Below are 23,579 nucleotides of genomic sequence, written 5' to 3' on the forward strand. Positions count from 1 at the left end.
TTAGCAAAGTAAGCGAAATAGCTGTGACTGGGAGCTGAACATGAATTTAATAATTCCACTTGAATAGTTGTGCTGATATTTGGAGACAATATTGGCATTTACATAGTAAATTACTGACTGATAATTGCTTCAGTGAATGAACAAGGAATGAATTAGCCACTCTGATTTATGAAATAGGAAATTTTTTTTTTTTTTTTTTTTTTTTGTGTGTGTGATTTCTTTTGCATTAAACAGGTACCTTCAAAATATAGTAGAAATGTATTTGATAAGGAGGGGAGGAAACTATAAGAATGAATTTATAAATAACACATGCATAGTGTGTGGTGCCTGTCTAGAAAATTCCAGAAGATTGAAATTAAGCTAAACATTTTCACCCACTCCTCTCTGTTGTTAATCCTCTGTATGTGCAGTACCATCATAGCATAGGCATTACTCTCTGTTCTTGGTTCTCAGTGCTTTTAATTGCAGCATTAACTTCTGAATCCTACACCTCCACTATCATACTTTATCAGTATTAGGTAGGAAAACATGATGTCAGTTATTAAATTCACAAAGTTAATTTATAATAGAATCTCTTCATATTTCACTATTACTATTTTTTTTCTTTAAATTTAAATATTTCATTTAAGATTTCTGTTTATTACTATCCTATGATATGGATGAAGTATATTTCTAACATGTTTCTGAAGTGTTTATATTTAATGAAGGGCTAAAGACGGTGGCTACTAGATTTTATAGGAAATTTCAAATGAGAATGTAGGTTACATTGTATAAATTAAGGATGCTTTGCATTTTTTCTGTCTAAGCTGTTTTCTTGGGCATGTTAAATTGCTCATATCTGATCCTCATCATATGTCTTACTCAACCTCGAGGTCAGCTTATCTATATTTTGAAACTATACTTAGATAAATATTTTTGCTTTATATTTTTCCTTCATTGATATACTATAGTTAAAATACATAACTTTCATCTTTTTATGTTTTGTTAAAATACTGCCATATATTTTAAGTGGAAACTAATGTTCTCAAAATCATTGCAGACTGTATACAACAGCTGTTTTGTGCTAATAGGATAAAGGTTAATAATTCATTATTATTAAAACATGTTAAAGATCTTTACTCTCAACTCTTATTCTCTTAATATTTGTTTTTCATTTTTTGTTAATGCTGATGATAAAATAGAAACAGTAGTAGAATACCAAGCTAACTGTTTTATACTATTTAGTTGGTTCTGAGTTCAAATCTTACTGAAGTTAATATGTACTAGTTACACAGGCCTGAGGTGTTTTGGCACAGCCATTTTGGTACAAACCTATTTGGCATTGCTAAGATGTTTTGATGTTTCTGTTCTCTCTCTCCTTTTTGTTCCCTTTCTCTTCATGTGTATGAGGAGATGGAAAGTGTTTGTCATTCATGTTCAATTCATAAACTGTAATGTCTTTTGCTTTCTCTCGCATTTTTTCTTCTTCTCTATCTGTGAATTTCTGTACATGTGTATTTGCTAACAGCACCAAAAAGTACTGTTGCCAAATCGTACTGAGTGACTAGTCAGCTATGCCAAATTGTCTCATTCCGTAGTGACACACTTGACTCAATTCAGTAAAATAAGGACCTTCCCTCAGAAGCTAGCTTTGACATAAGTAAAGCAAAAGAGAATGAGTTGATATGCAGGTATATGAAAGTGGAATTGCCAGAAATTCCATGCAAATAATTGTGTTCAACACATCAGTTTTGAGAAATGTGGGAAACACACAGCTATTTAATTTTGTTGTGGGGTGCAAACATGAGCTGCCTGTTATGATAGCAAGGATTCTTTTTGTTTAAAATATTCCTACATGCCATCTAAAACATTAGCCTGGTGAAGACAGGCATCATCATTTAACATCCACTTTTCCATACTTGCATGGGTCTGGTGGAATTTGTTGAGGTAGATTCTCTATAGTTTGATGCTCTTCCTGTTGCCAACCCTCCCCTACATACATATATACATATGTATATATATTTTCATCATAAGAAGGTAGGAAACGAACATCTTTTGTATGATGATGAAGCTCATTTACAATCGTCACATGATGTCAAAACAAAGGTACATACAGACATAAGCACATGCACACATATACATGGGCTTCTTTCAGTTTCTGTCTTCTAAATCTGCTTGTAAGGCTTTGGTCAACCTGGGGCTTTAATGGTAGACACTTGCCCAAGATGCCATGCAGTGGGACTGACCCCAAGATAACATGTTTAAGAAGCAAGCTTCTTAACCACATAGCCATGCCTGTACCTATAATATTTATGAGATTGAAAGAACTTTTGAGACTAGCTGCAGTCAGCCTTGTTATTGTTGGTGGCATGATAAGATTCACTTAGTCCACACTGTAAGATATACATGGCTATAATGTTCACTGTTTTTCACTATGGCTGTGTGTGTGTTAGATAACGATTGCAAGACATTTCAAGACATGCCCATTTTTGTATGCGGGCATACAAAAATTGACATAAAAATGATAATGAATCTTAGAATTTTGTGTACATCTAAACATTAACAAAGTCATTCAAATTGTTCTAAGTAACCTAATCTTTTTGAAAAGATTTGTGATTTGCTCTTAGATGTAGGTAGATGTCTGAAGTCAGTGGTCAGTGTAGTATCTGTAAAAGAAGTGGAGGCTTAAACAACTGAAGGCAATCCATCAGCATCATCATTTAACGTTAGTACTCCAATAGGATCTGACAAGACAGAATTGCATTGAGCTCCAGTGTCTATTTTGGGATGGTTTCTACAGCTAGATGCCCTTCCTAACGCCAATCACTCTACATAGTGTACTGTGTGCTTTTGTCATGATACTGGTACTAGTGCTGTTACCAAGTAAGTTGCAACACACAGTGGGGATTCACTACTGAGAGAGATTGCTTTATGCCAAGTGTTGAGAGGCTAAAGTATACCTCAGGGACATATGTATCTCCTTGCTGTAGAGGAGATACCTAGCTACCTCAGAAGGAAATGGAGAAAGGAGAGTGGAATTGAGATGTTGGGACATATTCTCAAAGTAAAAAAAGGGTGAGTAGAGAGAGGAGTAAGGATTGAGAATGGCTGGGTGGGTGGGTTTGTTGGTTTGCAATAGTGTGTAGGGAGAGTGACAGACAGATGGGTGGTGGAGAGCAATGATATAATAAAATTGTAGATAGATGTGAAATGTAGTTGAGAAAGAGATGTTCAGTGATAGAGGTCAGTCACATGGAGGTGGACATTGTGACAGAATAAGTAGGCAGGTAGGATATGATAGCATACACGAGAGGGTGTTCAGGAAGAAAAGGGCATTTGGTAGAAAATAATATGGTAAAGGATGATTGATGAGAATGTGGAGTGGATGCCAAAGGAAGTTGTTCCAAGGAAATGGATAATTGGTAAGCATCAAAAACAAGTATGGAATATGTACAGTTCTACTGACATATACTTACAGCAGCAGAGGATATAGTGTTGTTAAGGGTTGAATAGTGTAAGAAGGAACTGCTGTTACAAAGATGTTGTAGGGAAGGTTTTACATGTACAGATTGCATATGAGCACATAGACATTAATGATATGCCTTGAGTACTTCATTTTTTGCTGAGGTGGATGAGTTTTCTTGAGCACAGCAAATTGCCAAGCATCTTGGAACTTCATCCCATGTCTTCATGGGTCTCCATCTTTTGTAAGTTCCATATCTATTTAGCAATCAGCACTTGGTGTCCATACACATCATTTGACCATACTAGCTCTGTCTTTTGCACACTATATCTGATGCTTCTTATGCCTAATTTTTCTCTCAATATATTTCCATTTTATCCCTTGTGCACAATTAATTAGAAAAAATACTCCCAAATCAAAAAGTATGTTTCACCCCCCCCCTATTACCATTGTATTAGCTAGAATACTGGTGCCACAGGTCCCTAATCTTTCAGTTTAAAAGAGTAAAAATTTGAAAGTCTTGAGAGGGTAGTATAAAATAGCTTGAGTTATCTGTGCTTCAAGTTCAAATTTTGTCAGGCTTGACTTTGCTTTTTATCCTTTTAGGGTCGTGGATTGATGATATTGTTAGCACAACTGACAGGATGCCTTGTGGTATTTGTTCTGGTTCTTTGCATTCTGTGTTCTTCGGTGGTTGATTGAGTGTTCCGGGAGGCAGATTAAGTAAACTGCCTCCCAGAAACAAAACCAACTGGCATCTTGAGTGTTTTAGTGAAGTTCTCTCTGTTACAAGCATTTGTTTTTTAACTCTTTGACTGTGTAATTAAATTTCATGGCCATTCCTGTTATGATGTTAATTATCCACCTAAAAATAGAAATTGGTATTTTTCTACTTCTGAAGTGCTTTTTCAGTATCTCTTGTCGAAACAGTTTTCATATTCACCATTAAAAGTATTTGAATCTTATTTTTGTGAAGAGATATTTGATGAAATATGTGAAAAAAATTAAAATTTGAAGAATTGTATTTTGTAAAAAGTGTCCCTGGTGGTTGTCTCTGCTTCTTGCAGGGTAAGGAGAGATTTATTTTTTCCCAAAGCTATTCAGTAAAATTGCTTTCTGCAGTTATGGGAAATATGTCTGCTTTCCGCATTCTGGCTCTGTAGTACAAATGTCTTGTTTTCCTAAGTTTTGAATGAAAATCTTCCACCAAATCTTGGTCACAATTTTTGTTCCTAACATCAGCTTAATGATAACCTAAGTTATTTTACTAAATTCTTTGTTATATTTAAAATTAATTGAAAGAAACACAGAGCATCTCAAAATAAATATGGTAACAAAAGGGTTAATGAACTCTGAAGTTATCTGCTCTTCCCTCCCTAATTAAGCAGTAGAAAAAATTTCTTAACTCAGTTCTCAAGACAAAGGTTCTTTTCTTTTTCTAGAATCTTGACTAAATGACTTAATCTGTGATAGTACATTGAAACTGCAACAATATTTACCGTGGTAGAAATATGATAGACACTTAAAACATACAATATATTGTCATAATCACTTTGTAATAATGTATATTATACGTCTGTGTGTTTTGCTATACATCTAGGGGTTTATCAAAAATGCAACTAACATGACTATAATGGTATATGTGTCTTAAAAGGCTGTCATGGCTCTACCATGATCCTAGTGTTTGACTAAAATAGGTTTCTGGATTTACCAAAAAAAAGCAAAAAAAATCAATATCCCATTATTTTCATATCTACACAAGAAAAAAAGACCAACAAAAATCCCAGCAAATTATATGTTTGAATAATGTGTAAGATGAATGTAAAATTTATTTCAGCCTAGGATTTTATGTAGTATTATAAAAAAGTGTGCGGAGGGAGGGTTCCCTTTTTCACTCTCTCTTTCTCTCTTTTACACACCACACGCTCACACACTTGTATATGCTCTGCAATGATATATTATGATTATGTTAATCTGTTAAGTCATGCTAAAACAGATGTTTTCAGTACCAGGTATAGTCCATATTGATCATTATCAGTGAAGATCTCCAGCTGATGTATTCTTCTTTATAAATTAAAAAAAAAAACAAAACAAAGGTATACTTTTGCAACCTTTTTTGCCTGTTATATTTGATCCATTGTTTAATTTAACAGCATTTGGTTGCCTTTAGCAAAGCCCACTTTGATGTGAGCATTTGGGCCAGGTCCTATGGTCTAAGGATAACGCCATCCCCTTTTTCTACCCATTTTGGAAGTCCTGCAAAAAGGTGATAGGTGCTACTGTTCTTGTTTTCATTAAGTTTCTTAAAAAGATGAACAAGACATTTTGAAACTTTATTTTTCACTGAGCTCCTTTCCTAATGAAGTATGAGAAGCATCATCATCATCATCATCATCATCATTTAGCGTCCGCTTTCCATGCTAGCATGGGTTGGACGGTTCAACTGGGGTCTGTGAAGCTGGAAGGCTTCGTCAGGCCCAGTCAGATCTGGCAGTGTTTCTACGGCTGGATGCCCTTCCTAACGCCAACCACTCCGTGAGTGTAGTGGGTGCTTTTTACATGCCACCCACACAGGTGCCAGACAGAGCTGGCAAACGGCCACGAACGGTGCTTTTACGTGGCAACGGACACGAACGGATGGTGCTTTTACGTGCCACCGACACGGGGGGCCATTCTTTTTATTTTTATTTATTCATCTTTACCATCTTTTCATGTCTATGTTTCCATGCTTGTATGGGTTGTAGGAAATTTGTTGAGGCAGATTTTCTATGGCTGGATGTCCTTTTTTCCTTACTTGTTTCCAGATCAATTAATATTTCTCTATAAACCAGACAGGTCTTTCACAGAAGACTGAAATTGAACAACGTTTTTTATGTTAGCAATGTTTGTTTATAGCAGTCATAAGATGTTATGGCAAGGGTGCACATACTCATGCCCAATACAACAGGCTTCTTTCAGTTTCTGTCTACCAAATCCACTCAGAAGGCTTTGAGTCCAGGGCTGTAGCAGAAGACTGAACTCTATGGCCCACACCTGGCCCTAGGTATAAATAAATAAACAGACTCCATAAAAATGTTTATGAATAAAAACATTTTGAACCGGGTGTTAAGTCCACAACAACATTGGGGATGGATAATGATGAAGTTATAGGATTTATTATTATTACGAGTATCTGTCATAGTTAAGGCAGTGAGCTGGCAGAATCATTGGCACACCATACAAAATGCTTTGCAACCTTTTTTTCCAGCCTTATGTTCTGAGTTCAAATTCCACTGAGGTCAGCTTTGCTTTTCATCCTTTTGGTACTTACTTTAGAACCACTTGAGCAATCCCTTGATGTAGTCAATAACCCTCTTCCCCTAAATTTCAGGCTTTGTGCCTATAGTGAAAGAATTGTTAGTTGTTATGTGTATATATATATATATATATATATATATATATTATATATATATATATATATACACACACACACACACACACATATACATAGACTGGTGCTTCCATATATTTTCATTGCTTCACATTTAATTAGATGAAACGAGTTTCATGGTTATTAAATAGATGAATTATCTTCCAAATAATTCAACTCTTGCTTTGTGCTTAAGATTACCCTTTCTAGGAAATGATAAAGAGTAAAGATATGTGTGTGGTGGTGGTGGTGGTGGGGGTAATTTTTCTGTGCTATATGAAACACTTACTGATTGGCTACTTATTTGATGTTAGCTATGTTTAAGCCAATTGGGAAATGCATTATAGAATCTTGACCTAAATTTATTTTGACGTAAGGTAGAGGTAGGGTAAAGATTTGGGCTTAAACTTTTTATGGCATGAAGAAAAGCAAGATTTTTTTCCCTATTCCTATGAGAGAGGGCATTTATATATTTTGCTTGCTATCTTTACCTCATATAATATACAGGTCATTAAAATTTATTCTGCTTACAAGTGGAATGAGATTTGTTGTAGTTTCTCTGGGGGCTGCTTCAAACTGTTCGCTTGGTTTGCTCCCTTTTGTTACAGAAAGCTTGGCTGTTAGAATGCTCATTAATTCTTTCAAATTTGAAGCTAATGAGCAAATTAGATTATCAGTAAGAGCAATTTCAAAGAGAGATCAAAACTGCTGTCGTTCTTACTTAAAATACTTATGAATTTTTATGACATTCTATTTTATCCCAATAATTAGGTTAAATTAAATGGTTTCACCCCTTCCCCCCATATGCTTAAATGTTGAGAAAATTATCAGTGAGTTATAGGACGCTTTGTGGTATTTCTTCTGGGTTTTTACATTCTAAGTTCAGAGCCTTTTTGTATTGCGGACTTGACCCAGTTTAACACTATCATCTGATCCTGAGGTACTTTTAGCAGAGGAGCAATCCTGTTGCAAACATTTGAGTCCGGTTTCCAGTGTGAGGATGAATACTTCCCTCACTTCTATCTTTCCTGCAGCCAGTTTCAAAGACCCCCCAAAAAGTGACATGGGTACTATATCTTCTGAACAAGCAATAAATCATCATCATTATCATATTCATTTAGCGTCCATTTTCCATACTGGCATGGGTTTGACAGTTTGACTGGCAAGCTGTACCAGGCTCCAGTCCGATTTGGCTTGGTTTCTATGGCTGGATGCCCTTACTAATGTCAACCACTAGTGGATGCCTTTTACGTGTCAGAAACAAAATAGTAATTAACTGCAAAGCTTTATAAGTTACTAAAATTTTGCTAATTGCTCATGGATATGTAATGGACATTATCATCATCATTATTTCACAGAATTAATTTTTAAAAAATTTTTCTTTTGCAGAATTGTTATTTTTTTCTGTAAATAAAGGGTTGTTCTTTGAGATAGCAAATGATTGTCAGTTAGTCCTTATGTTGTCTCTGAGCAATGAATAAAGTTTATGAATTAGATATCATGGGTGCCGCTATATATACATATATATATAAAACACTTTTGTGTCTTGTTTTACTGTGAATGTATTTCAGTTAATTTTGAAAGTAATAAAGTAGTAAATTTGTATGGATTCAGTAAATTACTTTTCTCATTGATTGATACATTAAACTGGTTTTTGAAATGTAACTTCTAAGCCAAAAGTTCTTGCTTAAAATTATCATTGGTTTTAATTTAAATATGAACATATTGAGGTTTTGCTTCATAGACCTGACTAATATCAAAAGAGTTAATTTTGAATTTTAAAGCGTTCATAGATCTTAGTTAACAAGCACACAATGGTAAAACTATCATGTTGAGTTAGAGTTCTTCAAACTTTGAGGGCTCTAATTATGATGCTTGAATGTTATTTTAGATAACTGAAGAACAATATATTCCCTCTCTCCTTCCCTCCAAACAATCTTCAAATTAATTTTAAAATAATGATCTTGCATGTTGTGTAGTTACATTACTTTACAAAATACTCCAAATTAAAAAAAGATATTTACTTTTAACTACAGGACATATCTGTAATGTCAAAAAAATGTTTTTGGTTTAATTCAAAATTGCTTGCTTAACTACTTTGAGTAATTTCACAGGTATATGTTGCAAACTGTGTGGATTTCATTGGCATAAGATAATGTAGTAGATTAAGATAACTTGGTGTAAAAGGCAGTATATAACCATGCTAAAATATCTGCTTGTGTCCATTACTATTTTAGATGTTTTAACAATTTTCATAATTGTGTTTTTTTCTTTTACTTTCTTTCTTTTTTTTCTTTTAGCTGAATGCTCAGTTGTGTTTATTCATACCTTATGATTAAGTAAAAAGTACATTAGGAGTATTTAAATCTCAGACATTGATTTCTAATTTTAAATAGCTTTCATTTTCTTTTAAAAAGCATCACTATCATTTCTATATTGTTATGGAATACAGTGGGTGAAAAAATAGCTGTATGGAAAGTATACAGCCTGATAGAAAACTGAAAACTTAAATATTGTTTGTGATGTAAGGAAATAGTTTATTACAGTGTATGATGGATTGGTAAAATTGTTAGAGAGGGAAACAAACTGAGTTCAAATCCTACCCAGGTTATCTTTGTCTTTCATCCTTCTGGGTTTGATAAAATAAAGAACCACTCAAGTACTGGGCCTTGTGCCTATGTAAGATATCATTATTTGGAAGTGTAGACTATCATGAAAGCTTTCAGAATTACTTTTGATAACAAACAGGGGAAGCTGGCAGAATCATTACTTTGCCAAACAAAATGCTTAGTGGCATTTCTTCCAGCTTTACAATCTGAATTCAAATCCACCAAGTTGATTTTTGCCTTTCATCCTTTTGGGGTCATTGAAATAAGTACCAGTTGAGCACTGGAGTCAATTTGATCAACTCCCCCCCCACTCAAATTTCAGGCCTTGTGCATATAATAGAAAAGGGTAATGAACAAGGGAGATTTTCTGCTGTAATTTGCATATCACTTAGTAATTTACTATTTCTAGAGTTTGTGAAGTGGTCATCCCTAGCTTGTAGAGGTGTCAATCTCATCGAATTTATTGTATTTTAATAAGTGTGGAGCTCACCCTGTGTGTGTGTTATACACCTATAATATCCAGGTCAAAGCATTTCTTTAGTAACTGACTAGTAAGATAATAATTTCATTTTTACTGCTTCTGATAAAATTGAAACCTAGTTTCAACTAAGAATTGTTTGGTAGTAAAGTGGTTATAGTTTACAAAATAGTAGTAATAATAATAATAATGAATTAACTGGATATTAAATGAAACTAAAATATATAGGTGTATATGGTTAGATCAAGAAGAGGCACTGCAATGTTTATTTATTTATGAAATTGTTTTATCATGGTGACCTTATGAGTCATCAGAGAACATCCTATTTGTTGTAGATCCAAACTCCTGTAGATATAACTAAATACAAGATACATGACTACACTTTGAGTATGTGTCCTGTTTCATCTATGATTCTTGTAGTAGTTATATATTGCCTCATTTACTCAACCCTTTTGCCTCACAGATTACTCTGTCAAATATGATGCTTATTTATTTACATTGTTTTGGAATTAATCACATACTATCTCATCAGCTTCAATATTTTGATAATGTGATTGATTATTTTTAGAATAACATTATAGGGTAGGTATGAGAAGCCAGATCTGACTGGTTTGAACATGAGAGAGGTAGAATGTTTGGGCCGGATATGGCCTGTTTCAGTGCTAAAGGATTAAATTTACATTTAAAATCTGCTCTATGTATTTATTTAGAAATCAACATATTGTAGAGAAGTCCTATCTTTGTTGCTGTGAACATAAGGAAAGCTGATATTGTTGCTATGATAAAGATTTTGTTTTTCTACAATTTGCTTTGCAGTTCTGAATACATGTTATAATATATTTGTTAATTTTTTTTTATTCTTTTTTTTTTAAACACAGACCTGGACAGTTTACTCTTGGTGACAGAATGAATATTGCTACAGATAAAGAACTTAGTGATTTACTTGATTTTAGTGCAGTAAGTTGAACACTTATTATTATTTTACATTAATGCACTGAACTATCACCTCTGTTTTCATCACACTGAAGTAGAATTTTCTGCATACGCAGTTTGTTTCTATGTGCAAAAGGTTTCATATTTTCAATGTATATTAAATTAGATTATCGAAAAAAATATTTTAAACTGGTTTCTGGAATAGATTTATCATTACTTTTTAGATTTTTTTTGTTAATTTTAATTTTATTTAATTTTATTTTGTGTAACATCAACTGCTTTCATTGCCTATGTGTATAATTTCAAATTGAGCATTAAAATATTTTATCTTTTTTTGCTGGAAGCTATTTTGATTTCAATTTCTTTTAATTTAGTAGCTAAAAGTAGCTTTTGGATTACAAGTTTAATAATAAAAAAAAATCTTCTGAGTGAAATAATTCATTATTTATTGAAATGGAAATTTGAATTTTAATACATAGCTTTGGAGAGTCCTAGATTGGATAGTAAGAGCGCCATATTTACAACACCATCACACTTAAAAACTAGATTTTTGATAAAAGTCGTACCCTTTGGTTTTGTTTATAATTTATAGATTTTAGAAAATAGGCTTGGATGAGATTAATTGTCCAATAGAATTTAGATGATCAAAATGAGTACAAATTTTTTATAATATTTGTGTGAGTACTATCTGAATTTACAATGCAGATTTGATTTGTGGTTAAGTAATTTCATTTCACTTTTTTCCATAGCAGTTTCTAAATAGTTGAGAGAGAGAGAAAGATGAACTCTGACTTCTAGATATCAAGGAAAAGTTCAGTTTCATTTCATGCCTCATATATTGGCATTACTTTACACTGATTTATTTTTGATATTTAACTAATAATATTTTCAACATTAGGGAATCTTGAACTGAGCTGCAATTTTGTGGGCAGTTGTACATGTCCTTTTATTGTGATTTATTGCAAATTAAGTTATTCTGGTCAGAAATTTTTGACTTGATTTTCTGGCACAGTTTGTTGTAACAGTTTTATAACTACTTTTGATAGATAACATGTACTTCTACAAGCTGTTTCAAAATATATAATTGGGATATTACATCTGGTTCAGTTTTAGAAAAGAGATGAGATAAAGCTGTATTGAGTTGTTACAGTTTCTAATTTGAGCTGTAATTAGGACCATTTAGAGTAGTGATTGATTTGACAACAGTCAATCACTGCCATATGATGATTCCACCAGTTTTTACTAATAGAGTACGGTGATAATTGAAAATGACTTAACATAAAAATAGTGTTTAGTTTTAAGATTTGTCGGGAACTGTTTACTGTGATAGTATTTAATACACTGATAAGGCAGCAAGCTGGCAGAAATGTTAGCACACCGGGCAAAATGCTTGGCAGTATTTCCTCTGTTTTTATTTTCTGAGTTCAAATTCCACCGAGGTTGACTTTGCCTTTCATCCTTTCAGGGGTCGATAAATTAAGTACCAGTTGCATACTGGAGTCGATCTAATTGACTGGCCTCCTCTCCAAAAATTTCAAGTCTTGTGCCTAGAGTTAGAAAAGAGTATTTAATACACTGATCAACATCATAAATCAGTTTGTCTTCATGCAGTTCTTCTGTCTTTTTTTTTTCATTAATACTCTATTTCAAATGCTGGCCATTGATGTTAAAAAGATTTTGGTTAGCTTCTTTGAAGATGTATTGCTAAGAAACATGAATATATCTCTTTGTAAAATGTTTGACTGCTCTACAAAATATATTTCCACTGATTGTCCTCTGCTTTTCACTGGCTCAACTCTCCTTGGTGGCTCAGGTTACACAATTTCCTATTTGCTTTTCCCATATACTCCTGTTTCAATTCAGAAGCAAGTTGTTATCCTTTTTATTCTTGTTTTTATTCACAGTTCCTATCATCACAACCTCTCCTTCATGCACACATTGGATTGTACTTAGACATTTTCAATCATAGTCTTATATTGTCACCTATGAATGTTTACAGATGTAAAATATGGCCTGTCTTTTTATAAAAGTATAAATTAGTTGTTATCAATAAAGACTTTTTTTAATAACTATAGTTGTACTGTTTCAAATGTCTTTATCATCAGTCTTGATTTGCTTAATGGTACTACACTTTCTACTTACATATACTTTGGTTCTTATCTAATCTCTTATATTTTTTTGTTTTCTATGTTTGGTTATTTTACTTCAGCTTTGAATGAAAAATGCTGTTTTTGGCATTATAAAATGTCTGCTTACTAAGAATGCACAAGATCACTATTGCAGTTTCTATTTAGTTTTTCTCCACTTTAATTATCTCAGTAAAGTACTGGTACTTCTTTTCATCAACCAAAATTGGCTTCAACAGGATTTTAATTTTTTAAAAATTAACAATTCTCTAAAGGTCTTACTGGTGAAATTGTCAAGATTGGCTTTGTTACCATGTGAAATCTTAATATTTGACTTCCGAGCTACAAAAACACAGAATTTGTCAAGTATGTTGTCAAAACATTTAGGATGTGTGATTTTGATAAAGTTTTTAAGTCATTAGTGATTTAGCAGGTGCAACAATGTGATCTTTCTTTTATTTTGTTTAGCTGGTTTGTTTTTGTTGTCAAAGATAGCATCTTATATCATCTATTGTTTAAGGTTTCTTCTGCATTTATTATAAGGTGTTCAGCATTATTATTAGAATGTGACATAATTCATTTTTTAAACCCATTTGAGACTTGTATCCACCTTAGAAAGTACTAGGAATAAATATGCTTTAGAAAAAACTACTTTCATGCAGTGTTAGTTTAGATCAAGATCCAGTAATGAAATGTAAACATCGTTGTTTATGATTCTCAAGTCGATTTTTGGAACTTTTTATTTTTTCTTATGCTGCATTTTCACTCAACTAATTATTTCAGTATCTATGAGGTTTTGAATTATTATTTTGTGATTATCTCAATCAAAAAGTATGATGATTTTACTTGTATATGTTTTATATTCAGCACATCAAATATGTAGTGTGCTTATAAATAGCATTTATGTTGCTGGGTGAGCTAATATTAGATGGTGGAAATATAAGATGACAAAGAAATTACAGTTTGTATGCTAGCTTCTTTTTGTTCATACATAAAGAAATGCAGTATACATACAGGGATAGATACATTTATACATATCAATGAGAAACCCTGTGACCAAAGTAAAGAGATTCATCTTGGATTATGGGGAGATCTTGTTGCCAGATTTTGCTAACATTCTCTGAAAACCAGCCAAATATGTCATTTTTACTTTGATGATTTTTCCCAGTTAATAGCGAATGAAAGGCAGCAATAGGAACTATTTCTTGCAATAGACTTAGAGAATTGAAAAATATAGAGAGAGATTCATTTGACTTCAGAATGAAGCCAAACTATAAAATATTTGTGTGCAGAAGGAATGGCAATAACAAAGTGAGTCTCTGTCAGAAAGCAGTGAAAGTTCAAACTACCTGTTGGACAGTACACTATATTATTAGTGATCAAAATTTGATATCAGTACTGTAATTAACAGAATATAGTTCATATGCTAAGGTTACTTTTTTTAATTTTTTTTTTCCTTAAGTTTGTACACAGATTGATATATCCACTCTGAGATAGCAGCCTAGCTGCTATTGATCTCATTGAATCCTATTTGTTGTTACCATTGTATGTGTACATGTTTTACAAGCATACAGACACACACACTCGAGCATATATATATATATATATATATATTAAGTTACTGTTGTGTTAAAAGCGTTTTGTTATATTGCTATACTGTACTACAGAATATCTTTAGATATTTCTAACCAACACTGTACATGTACATATTGAGAGCTGTAAACAACTTATCTGTATGTACAACAAGGAACAGCTGAGCATACAGTAATGCATTGAAATATGAGTTAATTTATTCCTGGAGAAATCTTGTAAAACGAAAACTCGTGAAAACTCATAAATCTGGGGTCTCATAAAGCGGGTCCTCGTAAACTGACATATTACTGTATTTCATTTGTTTAATTGAGATTTTATCAGCAACTGTGCATCCTCTTTAGCCGTCTGTGAACCTAACATTATTGAAGTGTTTGATATATTACATAACAAATATACATAAACAAGAACATTGCACCGAAAGAATTTAATTTTGATGATACAATAAAAATTGTATCACCTAATTACTACACTTAATTATCAACTTTATATATTGTCAATCACTCAACACCATGCTATACTAATTGATAGATGAGCAATTGAACACTCATGTAGAAAGATCATGCACACAAATATGCCAATGTATGTATGTATGTATATGCTTCTCTCTCTCTCTCTCTACATATCATGGACTTTCCCGTTTGTTGGACAATGTATGAGGGTTCAGCAGTTTCTTGCCGAGCAACCACACAGTTGATTTGTTTATAGTGAACAATGTTTGTATATACATAAGCTCACTCCCTCCATCAAATCGACATTACCTGTACAGGTGCAACAGATGCCACATGTCAGATAACGAAATGATCGCAGTGCAATGTGAAATGAAGTGCTTTGCTCAAGAACATAGCACAATCCCTGGTCTGGGAGTTGAACCCTTGGTCTTGCATTCATGAGTGCAACACCCTAACCACTAAGCCATTTGTCTTCACAGTATATATATATATATATATATATAACGTGTATGTGTGTGTGTGTATGAATATATAAAACAAAAGCAAGAATGGAGAAAATCACATCTTTAATTGGTGATAACACCATACATTACCAAGTGCTTTATAGATATTTGCCTTGGTTTATTAATCCCGAAAACAAACACACACTGGGATTTAGGAATAAAAGAAAGCTGTTAGTACATATCTCTGTTTATTTGCATGCCATTTTTTTTTTTTTATGTGCATGTATGTGTCTACTAGTTTGCTGTTCAGTGCTTCTAATAGTTTCTTGTTGTTTTAGTGATCAGATCTTTGATCAAAATCATTCTTGATCTGCTAAAAGTAGCTGACAAGTCTGTTTATCAATGCATACCCTATTGCCTTAGAAAATGATACATTATATTATGTAGATCAAGGTTTTCTGCACATAGGAAAAAGACAAGATAGTGGTGGATGGAATGCTTCTTTCTCTCTCTCTCTCTCTCTCTCAAAGGTGGAAAGCTGGCAAATTGTTGGCAAGCTGGACAAAATGCTTGGCATCTGCCAAGGTTGACTTTGCATTTCATTCTTTTGGGGCCAGTGAAATAAGTACCATTTGAACAACTGGGGTCAGCCTGTTCATCTAGCTCTGCTCACCAAAATTTCAGGCCTTGTGCTTATTATAGAAAGGGAAGGATTATTTTGCTGTCTCTGAAATATTGCTCAACATATACTTGCATTTAAAGTGTTGTTTTGCCAAGGTTTTAGATTCATTTTAACTGTTCTAAAGATTCTCCCAGTTCATCTCTTTTATACTCTGTATATATGAAAACTTGTCTCACTATCAAAATGCTATGTTTAAGGTAGCATGTTGGTTCTAGTTCTTATGAAATGAACATGGGATTAAAATTGGTAACGGGAAGATATACAAAAATTCATGATGAATGCTGAATAAAATATTTTTATGTGAGACATTTTTGTAGCATTCTACTGCATATAAGAAAGCCCTTGTAATTTCATAATTAACTGTATTTTCATGAATAAAACTGCATTCACATGTGTCCCTGTTCCTCTTGTTAATTTACTTGTCATAAAAATTCTGACTTCAGTTTTAAATAAGCTAATTACTTTCTGTACTGAAGTTGCAACATTCAGTGAAGTTGACACAAGGTATAGTCATTATTCCACTCATATAGCTTATTAGCTAGTCATAACACTTCTGTACTTTATTACCCCTCATTAAGTGCTTTCAGATTCTATCATCAGTTTATTATTAGTCTGATGAAATCTTCAGTTTTCTCAGGAAAATGTCTGTAATAAATGTTGTGATTATATTAAATGTTGTTGAGTCTCTTTCTGAGTTATCATAACCATTTAATACAGAACCTAGCCGTTTGTGTGGCCTCTTTTAGATGATATACAACTATTTATTGTTTTACTTTTTTGGTTCCATTACTTAAGATTGTCTGAGATACGCTTGGAATGATCCTTCTTATTACTGGCCTGTTGCTCTTATTGATGGAAATAAAAATTAAATAGTTATATTAGTTTTACACACCATGGCTACTGTACATATCAACTTCAATGAGGTAGTTTTCGTTAGTTGAATAAGAGGGATATGTGCATGTTGGTAGCCTGAGCACTACTAATTTCTTATGTATGTCAGTCTTAATCCATTATTTAACTAATTGTATTCTGGTCTCTTGCAATCATTTTTGCTTGCCAGCTTCTCTAATTTAACTTCTTTTATTGCCTTCACTACATCAAATTGTTACTTGTTAACATCTACATTTAATACATTAGTTTTGTATTCTCATTCTATAATACAAATTGCTTCACCCTGCAAAACAAATTGAATGATACTATTTTAGTTTTGTTTTCAATTTAAACTTTAAATTTTCTAAAAGAATTGCATATTGTATAATCTAACTTCTGCTGTTGCGGAGGAACAGGCTGTAAATCTTATGCAAAACAAACCCTTCAAGTGCATCAGTAACGGTAATAGAGGACATTCTGATGCTTTGAATTATAGGGGTCAAGATCCTTTGAAGGTTCTCTATTGCAAACATGCCACAATGGAAAAATGAAAATCCAGTGTTGTTGTTGTTGTTAGTGATACTAAATCATTCAACATTTTTCATACTAATTCATCTGAAACTGCATCTGGTTCTTTGATACAGACTACATGTTTTGAGTGTTCCAGGAAATGCATTTAGTATGATTCACTAATTGTGCAAAATAGGTTGGATTAAGGTATGTTGAGAGAGTGGCTCAATACCAGAGGCATTCTATAGATATAGATGCGATGACTACAATGATATAAGATATGATGAGTGGCAAAATACTAAAAGTTAGCACTGGAAGGTACACATGTTAAATTGTTATGTTAAATTAAAGATTACTGTGGAAGAACTATTAGACCAATTTTGAGAATGTTTAATTTACTGATGAAATGAAGTAGTATTGAGGCATCTAATAAATTACTCTAGAGTGGAGACTTCTTCATATATTGCAAATGTGGGAAATAGTACTTAACCCTTGAGCATTCAGATTATTCTGTCAAATGTAATGCCTATTTACCCATAATGTTTAGCTTTGAAATTGTCATGATGTGATTGCTTATATTTAGGACATTGTTGAGTAGGTGTGAGAGGCTGCATCTGGCTGGTTTGAACATAAAACATGTAGAATATTTTGGACTGATATGGCTTGTTTAAATGCTAACAGGTTAAAATGATTATGGTGATATATTTAGCAAAGAAGTTGATAAATAGTTGACATGAATTTGAGATTGGACAGCATTTTGTAGAAGTTATGTATGTATAATGAGGCAGATCCTGTGTTGTGCAAGATACCCAGCCTCCTCGTCCTTCTTCAGCAACAATGCTCCAACTCTCTGAGCTACATACATTGGATGTTAAATGTGAGGATTCCAATACTTGCTGTATGGTAAACTGGCTTCCAGCAAGAGGACTATGGATGGATAATTCCATCATCATTTCATAGATGTCTGCAAGAGAAATATTATTAAGTTTCTGTACACAAAAGTTGAAAAGTGGGCAGACATTGCTGATGATTGCTCCCACTGGAGATAGGAACTAGGCAAGGGTTTAAAAAGACAAGAGAAGAGGCTGAGGCTCACTGATGAAGAAAAGCAAAATTAATGGAAAAATCCCTGCAAGGAAAGGAATGGTGGTCAGCCCCTTTAAACACAGTCACTGCAGCTGGGCTGTCATTCACATGTGAGTCTCTGTAGTCACAATAGATGCTCCTCCTCTGTGTACACACACACACACACATGTATATATATCTATAGAGAGATATGAGAGCGAATTCCGATTTTTACCAGTTATTTGCTTAATTGAATTAATTACAATACATGAAGTTCATGTTTATGCTTTGCTAGTCTACTCGATTGTCTGTGATGGAAAGGGACTTTTTGAATCAATTGGCACATTTTAAAGTGAAGTTAGTGTATTACATTGATATGATATATTTGGGGAAGTAATTCTGAAAGGGAAGTTAAGCTAGTGTTCTGTTAAAAAATGAAGGGGAAAAAAAAACCCCAACTTTTTCTGAAAGTATATTTGTACACTTCTATATAGGTCTGAAGAGATACAAAAAAAAAAAAAAAGAAAGCAAACAAAAAAGAGATTCTGAGTTTTTCTAAATATTCTTATATTATTGCTTATATAGTAATAAAAATACCATCTCATTTTACACTAAAGTGGTTACTACTGGGAAGTACTTCCAGCTGTGAAATATCAGTGTTAAAGTATGAAAGCACAAAGACACACACATGCAACTGCTTACTGGACTGGTTGTAGGATGCTGAATTTAATAACTCCTATGTGATTTTAATACTTTAAAAAAAAGTTCAGTTTATCCTCTAAGATCAAAAGATAATGGTTAGGTTATATATAGAACTGAATTCTACAAGATCTCTAGTCAAGTACAAGAAGTATTGTATTTAACTTATTGGTAGTTTGTTTTTCATAGTGTCATCTATTTTATTTGTTCTGTTGAAGTATAAAAATATTTTAGCACTAGAAAATACTTTGAAATTTTGATTTGAAAATTCAACTCTATGAACCCTGTTTTGATGACCAACTGTAAAACACAAAACATTTAAACATACACATTATATTAATTATAATAGAGTGCTGAATAAAATACAGTAGAGTATTTTATTTCCTATCTGTTTTCACATGAAATCTCACTGAGCTGAACTTTAATGTCTCTTGATTTAAAACAAAAAAAAAAAAGAAAAGAAACATATATAGATGTTTAATTAATTTACTGTACCTGCTAGCATCTATAACATCTAGTCAAAGAAAACTAAATATATTTTATCTTTTTTCCAACTAGTTGGCTTGGTCACCTATATTTAAATATTCATGATCTGATGATGCTGATCAGTTTAGTGTATTTTCTCATATTGCCATGGGTTTGACAGGTCTGCAATGCAATATGTGTATTTCAATTCTGTGCTATCAAATCTGTATGGAAGAAGGTTTTTATCTAATTATGTCATGAGCCAGCAAGGGAACCTCTTCATGGTTGCTTCACTCACTAGATGTAGCTGCCGAATCTCCTTTACATCACATTCTACTCTCTCTAACAAAAGGAAAATGTTAAATTACGCACCAAATGCATTTTAAAAGAAAAAAAAAGTGAAGACATGCTGGTCATGTTTGGGATGCTTTTGTTATAGGTTTGCTTTATTATTAATTTTCTTTTCTTTTTTTTTTTTGCCTTGACCACATTAGATTGACTGATTATATTGTCTATTTATCACTGATTAAGAAATATTTGTTGATAAAAATTATAATGCTGAATGTGTGTGTATCAACATATAACATGTGACTTCCATCTTAACATGAAACCAAAGTGACTTCCCTTTCTATCATCCTTGATAAATGAGTCTTAATGCATTGTGTTTGAAGGTCAGAACTTTGAACTGACTAGCCTGTTACCTCAGTCACCTACTCTGAAGATATGAAATAGAATTCACTCAGTTGAAGGGGATCTTAGTCTTGCAACTTGCATGGTGACTCCACTAGTGCTGGTGTCAAAAGAAGAAAAGTAAAAAAGCACACCCACTATTCGTTGTAAAGTGGTTGGCACCAGGGAGAGCATCCAGTCATAGAACCCGCGGCAAAACAGACACTTGAGTTTAATGCAGTCCTTGGAGCTCTGATCCTCTTAAACCATCCAGCCCATGCCAGCAAGGAACATGGTTATTAAATTCTGATACCCATCTCTCTCTATATGTGTTGTTATATATATATGAGGATCAGAATCGAAATCGATCAATGGAAATTGCAGATGTGTTACCAGTGCCGGTGGCATGTAAGAGAACCTTCCGTTTCGCGACCGTTGCCAGCACCGCCCCGACTGGCCTCGTGCCGATGGCACGTAAAAAGCACCATCCGTTCGTGTCCGTTGCCAGCCTCGCCTGGCCCTCGTGCCGGTGGCACATAAAAAGCACCATCCGTTCGTGGCTGTTTGCCAGCTCTGTCTGGCACCTGTGCGGGTGGCACGTAAAAAGCACCCACTACACTCACGGAGTGGTTGGCGTTAGGAAGGGCATCCAGCCGTAGAAACACTGCCAGATTTGACTGGGCCTGATGAAGCCTTCTGGCTTCACAGACCCCTGTAGAACCGTCCAACCCATGCTAGCATGGAAAACGGACGCTAAACGATGATGATGATGATATATATATGTGTATATATATATATATATATATATATATCTTAGTCTGTATATCTATATTTCTATTCATATTTGCATGGGTCAGATGAAATTCATTGAGACAAATATCCTATGACTGGATGCCAACTCATGCCTGCTTCCAAGCAAGTTGATATTTCCCTCACACTTTTCAACATGATTAACACAACGGCTGACTGAACATGTCTCAATGGAAGACCCAAACAAATGACACCACATGTATGACAGTGACACATTTTGACAACTATCTCTCAATGTCAAAAGGAGACACACAAACACACACGCACATGTGCACTCATACATTTATGTGTAAAGGTTGAATGAGCTGATATGTGAAACTTGATCTTCACAATAAACTTGACTCTACCCTCAGTATAGAGAATAAATGCTCACTATTTCTTAAATCTGCCTTAAAATAACATTATTTTAACATTTACATATGTGTAATATATACGTGTGTGTGTGCATATATATATGTTTGTGCTTATATATGTGTATGGTATATCTATGTATACAAGGATTGTTATAAAAGTAATGCAAAAGTGTGCATAGCTTTCTTTTATTAACTGGTATGAGTTGTTCACACTGCATGTGTTAGATCTCTTTACAAAGGCTTTGATCAGCATAGTCTCCCTCAGAAGCTATGCATTTACCACCGCTGAACCCAACCTTCCAATTCCCTTTGAAAAATTTTAGGTGCATGCTGTTTGACAAGTGAAAGTTTGAGGCACCACATCCAAGCTGTCTGCTCGATGGGGTATCACTGACCTGCCCAGTTTGCTAATTGCCTGATTTGTTGACAGAGATTTAATTGTGCATTGAAATAGTGATAGTAGATCCTTTCTTTGCTCAGTCTTCTTCCTCCTAATGGCTTCTCTACATTTTTTTAGCATATCAGTGTACCACTTGCTGTTCATGATGCAGCCATGTTTCAGCAAATCAGGGAGAATGATGCTGGCCTCATTTCCCAAATAAATATCATGACTTTGTATGCCAATAACTGGATCTTGAAGTTTTAGGGAACATGGGGTACCAACATTCCGTGGACTGGGCTTTCATTTCCATGTCATGAAGATATGTGCAGAATTCTTTGACTGTCACCAGATCAAGAAAAGAGCATGTGTGCATTGATTTCAAACATATAAACACAGACAATATGTATCTTTTAAAATTAGTGATGGCTGGAAAGTCATCACATCTGTGAGTTTTGAAAGATATGATGTACAAGTGCATCATTATCATTATTATTTATCATAAATTGTTGTGAAATCTTGCTCATTTTTAACAACTGGTTTTTCTCACATTTCATTCCTGAAATGCATAAATACCAGTAAGATGTCTTCAAATTCTCTGCTGTTAATTCTTGACAATGCACCTGCTGACTCAGACAGTCACCATCTTGTCAGTAATGATGAGAAAATAAGTTGTATGCTCTTACCACTCAATGTTACTGCCACAGTTCCATCAATAGATTGTTGTATAATTGTAGACTACAAATGATGTCTGAATGAAGTTCTCACTGTGATAGAAGAGACACTAGGACAAAAAAAAAAATTAAAATAAGAAAAAAAAAAAAAAAAACTAAAACTTCAAGTAAGCAATATTCAGTTTAGCAGTTTCATGGAGGACACTGAAGATTACCACTCTAATCAGTGCTTGTGGGGATTGTAAATGTTGAGGTAGAATACAATTTTGAAGAATTCAAGGCAAGTGATTTTTGTTGTGGATTTTAGAGGGGCAAGAGAAACATTGTTACAGAAGATGCTATCAGATTCTGAAGGAGAAAGAGTAGAAGAAGCTCTTACTGGTGACAGTAAAGGTAGTGAGGATGATGAAAATGATGAACCATTGCTAAAGTAAACCAAACTTTCTGTTTACATGTCCTTTTGTATATTGACTTGTCACCAGAAACTGATATTCAGTAATATTATCAACTTCTTACTGACTTAAGAGAATTCATTATTCAGAAGTAGCACCAGGAAAGTAAACAACTCCAGGTAGATATTCAGTCTTCGCTCCCACTTTGCTCCTGCAGCTGTTAAGTCTGTTGATATTGACAACCCAGCTCTTGTTGAATGAGTCCTTACTCAGTCACCTCATGCTTCTTATACTAGTTGGAAATGAGAACTAATGGAGCATTATAGTTCTACTAACACTGTCATCACATCTAAATATCTCCCCCCCCCCCTTCCTTTACCACATCTATTATCCACTGCATGTAAATTAAATTAATATACACATTTTAGCTTTTTAATTTCTGCATGGTGTAATTTTAAATAATTTATATCAGCTACCTGAAATTATCCATCTTGTGGAGAGGAAATTAAAAATTAAAACCCTTTTATAG

General features: G+C 33.7%; 1 protein-coding gene across 7 annotated transcripts in view; it reads left to right on the plus strand.

Moving 5' to 3' along the window:
- Nucleotides 1-23,579, plus strand: part of LOC115219652 (transcription factor 12) — a 171,008-nt gene that overhangs the window by 6,912 nt on the left and 140,517 nt on the right. For all 7 annotated transcript variants that reach the window (XM_036509591.1, XM_036509592.1, XM_029789826.2 and 4 more), the window contains exon 3: nt 10,817-10,895. In XM_036509591.1, the coding sequence (XP_036365484.1) occupies nt 10,817-10,895 (79 nt within the window). The remainder of the gene's footprint in view (nt 1-10,816; nt 10,896-23,579) is intronic.

The sequence above is a fragment of the Octopus sinensis genome, linkage group LG15 (assembly GCF_006345805.1).
Source record: "Octopus sinensis linkage group LG15, ASM634580v1, whole genome shotgun sequence".
Classification (NCBI taxonomy): Eukaryota; Metazoa; Mollusca; class Cephalopoda; order Octopoda; family Octopodidae; genus Octopus; species Octopus sinensis.